The sequence below is a fragment of the Alosa sapidissima genome, chromosome 7 (assembly GCF_018492685.1).
Source record: "Alosa sapidissima isolate fAloSap1 chromosome 7, fAloSap1.pri, whole genome shotgun sequence".
NCBI classification, from domain to species: domain Eukaryota; kingdom Metazoa; phylum Chordata; class Actinopteri; order Clupeiformes; family Clupeidae; genus Alosa; species Alosa sapidissima.
The window spans coordinates 14,641,215-14,648,714 of NC_055963.1; the positions used below are offsets into that span (position 1 = coordinate 14,641,215).

At 45.7% G+C, this 7,500-nt stretch overlaps 1 protein-coding gene across 1 annotated transcript in view; it reads left to right on the forward strand.

Annotated features, from left to right (window-relative positions):
* The first annotated feature begins 1,212 nt into the window (after window positions 1–1,212).
* ajap1 (adherens junctions associated protein 1) overlaps window positions 1,213–7,500 on the forward strand; it is a 61,670-nt gene continuing 55,382 nt past the window's right edge. Inside the window, exon 1 of the mRNA XM_042099546.1 lies at window positions 1,213–2,063. Coding sequence (XP_041955480.1) covers window positions 2,035–2,063 — 29 coding nt within the window. The 5' untranslated portion in view covers window positions 1,213–2,034. The remainder of the gene's footprint in view (window positions 2,064–7,500) is intronic.

Below are 7,500 nucleotides of genomic sequence, written 5' to 3' on the forward strand. Positions count from 1 at the left end.
GCACACACACGCACACACACACACACACACACACACACACACACACACACACACACACACACACACACACTTATACACACACACAAAGAACCAATTATGAAATAGAAGACAAGTGGGCTTCCGTTGCATGTACTGTATTCAGCTAATGAAGTTGTGAGCCTCCTCTCCTAGACATGAGCAAATGGAAGGGCTGGCTATTTGTCATAAATATTTGCTTAGACAGGCAGTTTATCATAATAAATATCAGCTAAGACTGACGGTTTATCATAATAAATATTAGCTTTCATACTCCTTTGGTAAATATGATAATTATGCAAAAATGTGATGATCTTCAGCAAGCAATCTATAGTCAAACACACTGTGCTCGTGCTGCCAGGGTCCCTCTCTCTCTCTCTCCTTCCCACCCTCTCTGTCTGTCTTGTCCTCCCTCCCTCCCTCCCTCCCTCCCTCCCTCTCTCTCTCTCTCTGTCACTCGCTTTCACTCAGTCAAATGTTGGGATGACAGTTTACTAATGAGAGCAGTATCGGGCATGTTATTGATCCCAGACATGTAGCAGCAGGAGCATATCAACATAAATTTGATTAAATGGAAATTTGTGATTGGTGGAAGGCATTGATTCTGCCCCCTGGATTGAAAACAAAAACATTATTTATTTATTTGCTGATTGCAAAAACATTTCCCTGACAGATAACTCCAGCGCTTGTTTTCTCAGAGCGTATCAGAGCACCTGAAGGGCGTTTAGAGCGGCTCATGTTTTTTCTCAAGCGCTTGCACCTAGGATGTGAAAACTCTGAACTCATAAATATTTCAGCCTCTGAAATGAACCGGCCACTAGCTGCTCCAGAGCTGGGGAAGCCGATGCTTTTTTTTTAAAGTCCAGCCTGACATGATATTAACCTTGGGATGAGCGAGTGGTCCCCTCGGAGCCCGTCCTCTTGGTGCATAGCCCTTCTCTCTGAGGGATTCGGCCGGAGTGATTGATGCCACTCAGCAAATAGCGATCCATAGGGGATGGGGTCCGGACGTTCGGTTTGAAGAGCACGCTGATGCTAAAATCGGAACCATATAGCTGGCGTGCGCACTAGTGCTCTCGTGGGTAGAAGATTTTTGGGAGGTGTGGAGAGGATCACAATATCCCATATTTTACTTTAAAATGACGTCACGGAAGTGTCAAGCGAGGCAGGACTGGCAGGTTGTTAGTCAGACAGAGCTGGGCACGCGAAGAGGCAGGGAATACGGCGCGCGGCGTACATTGCGCACTTGGTCCAAATGTTAAGTGTTTTTTTTCGCGTCCTCTGCCCGCGCTCAGCACCGCGAGTCTGCAAACTCAGACCTCTCAACCCTCCGCGTCTCGCGCGCGTTTCATCATCTCCTTCTATTGAGTCTTCAAAGACGGAGGAACTATCGAATTAGTGCCAAGTCTGATAATGTCAGGCGCTTTGAGGAACGTCTAGGAATTGTCCTTATTTAAGTCTGTCGGCTGGACATTGTCCTGAGCTTTTTGCGCTGGTATACCACACAACAATGACCAGAAGTGCGTGGTCATTTTTCAGGCAGAACCCACGGGAAATTTTTACGGTTCACCTCGCCGACCTGATTATGTTTCCATAGCTTTTGACTTTTCGGTGGAGTATATTCCAATGATTTCATAAACTTTAATCGAAACACGGGCTCAGGAGATAACATTTGAGAATAACTTAGACACAACCACCTGCCCATGGTCGAGGGTTGTCATCACCAACCAAGCCCATACTAAAGGATGAAATAACTGGCAAGTAATCGCGGACTCGAAACGTCCTTGTTTTGCGAGATATTTTGCAGTGTGCGCTGTAGGAGGATTGACAGCGTGCATCTGGAGTGCTACCGTCTACTTCGCTTTGAAGGATATTAAAGCCTTATAATGAATGCGTTAAGGACAGTCGGAGTAACGTCTTTAACTTAAAAGTGTTATCACAAGCAACTATCGACATTTGTGGGATCGACCATAAATGGGAGGATTCCCGAACCACTGACGCGGATTCGGTGTCAAGAAAATGTGGATAAAACGGTGTATCACTCGCAGGTAAGATTTATGTGTTTATGTACATGAAAGAACGGGAAATGACTTTGCAAAATGCATCGCGACTAATCATGTCTTATTCCGTGTGTGTTCTGATATCTGTCCATCAATACACGCCCTTTGCCAAATGCCCTCTTTTTAAATCGACGCAACGGGAAGAGTTGCATTGGTACATCTGTTCGAACGAACAACTCCTCTCCCCCAAGACATGTCTCACAGAACGGCACGGGCCGGCTGCTTCAGTATTATGTTTGGATCCGGTATTGCAGTTTTGTGAGGCGGAACACCAAATAGATTAATTTTTAGACAATCAGACATTAATACTCTTTTTTCTATAAATGAATTAGAGCAAAGTTTTCACGTGCTGCTCGCTGGGGGTCGCCAGACGCCTGTGGTTACTGTGAGACGCGCGGGATACTCGCTCCGTTACCTGCTGTACACAACGCCGACACGACCTCCGTTTGGAAATTGGTCCATTAATTGCAGGTAATTTAACGGCTGACGACACAAGATCGCAGTTTGAAGGGGATGAATTTTAAATCAGCGTCCACCTTGATATGGGGTTTTCATACAGTGACATCGTACTTAGAGCGAAAACGATCAACCAGCTCCCTATTTCTAAAACGATTAGGATGACCCCTATGGAAAAAAAATCTGCGAAACAGTTTAACCGAACTGACACTTAAGTTGACAAGGTTTAATGCCCCCTGCTAGACAGTTCTGGCCTTTCTTCAAATTCATTTCCATGTTTGAGTTTGAATCAATTTGTTTGTATTTGTTTGCATGTGATTCAAGAAATGTATTATTATTATTATTATTATCATCATCATCATCATCTTGGGTTCATGATGCCAATGCAGTATCTTGCTTAATTTGTATTGTAAATGCATGTGTCTAGAGTTGTGATTTTTGTTACAATTCTACAATTTCTTGTAATTTAAACATGTTAATTTATCTGGTAGCTTTAAATAGAGGCACCCACTGCCAGTCAGTCACTGTTGTTATATAACATGAATGCCAGACAAATTCAGTGGATCCTAATCGTGAGACCTCCGCTAAGCCCAGAATATTCGGTAGAATGTGGCCCCTCTATGAGCAGCTGATGTTTGATGGACCCTCTTGCTGCCCAACCCCTCAGAAAGCAGCTACCGTCCTGTTCTAGGAGCCAATGCCTTTAAAGCCTCCGAGACGGAGTTCATGATAACAACATTTGGCCTTTAGAGCCTCATACAGTCACTTACTGACAACAAGATCTGGCCTTTAAGGGACTGAACGGAGGAGAAGATTAGAGAAGGAGAGGAGACACGGAGTGGAGGAGAGGGGAGATGAAGTGGGTAGAGGAAGGAGGAGATGGAGAGGGCAGAGGATAGAGGGGGGAGGAAGGGAGAGGGGAGAGGAGGGTAAAGGGAAAGGAGGAGGGGAGAGAGGAGATGAGGGGAGAGGAGAGAAGGGAGGAGGGCAGGGGGAGAGAGGAGAGGAGTAGAAGGGAGAGGAGGAAAAGAGAAAAAAAAGGAGGAATCTTCACCAATTTCGTGGGTGTCCGCTGCTCTCATTACAAAGCAGCTTTGTGTGAAATGGGTGATAATACCCAGAATGCACCCTGCTGTCTGGCGCCCCTCAGGACTCGCCGTGTGCAGGGGGTGGCTGTGATGCTGCCAGTCGGCATGGCGATGAGGACGGCCACTTTCTGCAGCAGGCATATCAGGTCAGTAGGCAGGGTGCTGCCAGTCGGCATGGTGACAGGGAGGCCCAGAAAGGCAAGTGGTTCCACAGGTCGCCGTGGTGATATTTGACCCACAGCAACATCTTCTACAGGTTCCCACAGCGACAGGCGATAAGGGCAACCAAATGCCATTCCAACAGTCATTTGCGTTTTCTCCTCAAGAAGTGTATTTGTTTAACCTGTACCAAGCTGTAACACACACACACACACACACACACACACACACACACACACACACACACACACACACATTACATAAGCAGACACGGAGGGTAAGAATAGAGACAGGTACTTAGCTCACCCTTCCTGCACATGTGTATGCGTGTGTGTGTGTGTGTGTGTGTGTGTGTGTGTGTGTGTGCCTGTGAGGTTGTCTTTAAATTAGCCAGCCTTTTCATGTGTATGCGTGTGTGTGTGTGAGTAAGCTATCTCTCAGTGTGTTTGTGTGTGTGTGTTTGTGTGTGTGAGAGAGAGAGAGAGAGAGAGAGAGAAAAGAGATATAGAGTTATCTCACATTTTCTGTGTGTGTGTTTGTGTGTGTATATGTGGGTTAATCGGCCTTCTGTTTTCGTGTGTGTGTGTTTTAGCTGCTTTTAGCTGCTCTTATCGTTCTCTCACTGTGTGTGAGTGAGTGGGGAGGTTAACTGCCCCTTTTTCAGAATGTATCTGTGTTGGTGTGTGTGTGTGCTGTTCTAATGTACGTGATTAGGGTGATTAGGGGTTTCTCTTAGGAGCTGCTTAACCTCATTTGCGCTCAGAAACATTATGCTGTTGTCTCCACCAGAGGGGAGTGTGTGTGTGTGTGTGTGTGTGTGTGTGTGTGTGTGTGTGTGTGTGTGTGTGTGTGTGTGTGTCTCAGGAGCTACTCAGAAACATGGTATTGTTGTCTCCACCAAAGGGGGCAGGTCCCCAGAGAGCTCCGCCGACTCAGTACTCAAACAGAGGACACACACACACACCCCTACACACACACACACACACACACACACACACACACACACACACACACACACACACACACAGGGACGCCACTCATGTACACACACAGAGCTGGGGACTGACTTTATTGGCTTGGAGAGTCCTGATTGGTTGATGGGCTGTGAAGCATGCAGACTGATAAAACAAACATAGTGTTGAACTATAGTGCTGGTGGTTTTGATTTTGTCTATGGCTAGGCTATGGATTTTCATCTTTGGTTATGTCCAGGAAGAGGTCATTTGCACAACCTTACTGTTTCAAATTTGACCGAATTTGAAGAAAAAAAATAACAGTAGATATCCTGCTTTAGCCACAGGAAGCATTCACACTTACAGGTGTACACAGATGAAGGTCTGCATCACACAGGTGTACACAGATGAAGGTCTGCATCACACAGGTGTACACAGATGAAGGTCTGCAGCACATTTACAGGTGTACACACAGATGAAGGTCTGCATCACATTTACAGGTGCACACAGATGAAGGTCTGCATCACATTTACAGGTGCACACAGATGAAGGTTCCTGCGTCATTAGATCACATGTACCGTATGTCATGTGCTCATAAATACACACGTATGGTGCTTGTGCGTCTGATCCGCGGTGTGTGTGTGTGTGTGTGTGTGTGTGTGTGTGTGTGTGTGTGTGTGTGTGTGTGTGTGTGTGTGTGTGTGTGTGTGTGTGCATGTGTGTGTGCCTGTGTGTGCATGTGTTTATGTTTGTATTAGCATGACCCAATGTCATCACAAGGAGTGATGCTGATTGAGCTGATACTTTTTCACCTCTGTGCAGACATACACTCACACACACATTCTTGCATGCATACACACACACACACACACACACACACACACTCACACAAAGTCTCTCACACATCACACACACACACACACACACACACACACACACACACACTCAGAGGTGTCAGTGTGTGATGTAAAGGCCATGCTGTGGGCACTGAGCTCTGTGGATAATTGCACCTTAAATGAGTAAAAAGGACGCCAGCAGAGAGATGAGTCATCAGGAGACGTTTGTTTACTTGTTTATTTATTTTTGATCAGTAACAACAGGCCTGTAAATATTTCAGAGTCTTTGTGTCAAGTGTGTCTGTAGAAACAGAGCTCTGTGACTAGGGGACAGAGACAGGGAGGAGGAGAGGAGAGGAAAGGAGAGGAGGAGAAGAGAGATGATAAGAGAAGGAGAGGAGGAGAAGAGAGGATGAGGCGAGAGTAGAAGAGAGGGGAGATAAGAGAGGAGAGGAGGAGGGGAGGAGAAGAAGAGAGAGAAGAGAGAAGGGAAGACTGAGGAGAGAAGAGAGGACAGAAGAGAAGAGAGGTAGAAGGGAGAGGAGAGGAGAAGGGGAGGAGGAGAAGAGAGAGAAGAGAGGAGAAGGGAAGACAGATGAGAGAAGACAGAAGAGAAGAGAGGTAGAAGGGAGAGGAGAGGAGAAGGGGAGGAGGAGAAGGGAAGACAGATGAGAGAAGAGAGAAGACAGACGAGTAGAGAGGTAGAAGGGAGAGGAGAGAAGAGAAGAGAGGAGAAGGGAGAAGAGGAAGACAGGAGAAAAGAGAGGAGAACGGAGGGCAGAGGAGAGAGAAGAGGAGTGGAGGAGAGGAGGAGAGGAAAGAAAAGGAGGGGGAGAGCAGGAGAGGAGGGAACGAGTTGTCTGAAGGGAAGAGATGGAGATGGAGAGAGTGCACTGAAGTGGAGGGACAGAAAGGAAGTGAATGTTCTACACAAGAGAGGTGGAGGAGAAAGACCACATGTTAGATAAGGAACATGTTCTAAAGGGGAGCAATGGGTAATGAGTGTTCTAAGGGGAAGAGATAGATAAGAAACATGTTCTAAAAGAGAGAAAAGAGAGTATCTTAATCAATGAAATGGAAGTGTGTATATTTGTGGGTGTGTGTGTGCATGTGTATGTGTGTGTGAGGTTCTGTTGACATGCTGTTAATGATTGGTGTCAGATTGACTCTGTTCCTGCACATATGCCCAGTGTCTAAAGGCGCTGATGTACTACAATATTATTGCTCATTTGAGATGCTACTGTGTGTGTGTGTGCGTGTGTGTGTGTGTGTGTGTGTATGTGTGTGTGTGTGTGTGTGTTTGTAAGAGAGAGAGAGAGAGAGGCTCTGTGAGGTTCTAAAGGCCCCTGAGGACATGGCATCGACATCGTATGGTGAACCGCGCATTTCTCACTCATGCATATGCATGTATGGGAAGGTCAAGGGAAAAATGGGAGTATGGAGTCAAAACTTGGGAGGAGAAGTGATTGATTACGTATGCTGGTATATGAGTGAAAACAGTGCACTGTCTGTTTTGCAGTGAAAAATGTCCGCCTTTTAAAAGCAGGTGTAATCCAAATTGTGGTTAAAATATGTCAATAAGAGACACAAGAGAAACAACAGAATTAATATTCAGAGCTCCAGTTTTGCTTCTTGTTGAAATGTCGAAAGCAACTTCTGTCTTACTGTCATTTCACAACATCCACTACCTGCTAGAGTAGGCTATTAAATGTGTCATCATAGCCTACTTGCACAGATAATTTGAGTATGTTTGGAGCGGACTAGAACGACTGCTCTTTGTTTTCTCTCTGCTTGATGACATCTTATTATCATGTATTGCATTATTTCATGATCGCTACATTTGAATCCTTTTAATGTTGTCGGTTGAATCCATTCAACTGCGCTTGTGATTAAGCGATACGGTTCAGTTGTGGGCATATTCCATTAGAGGGTGG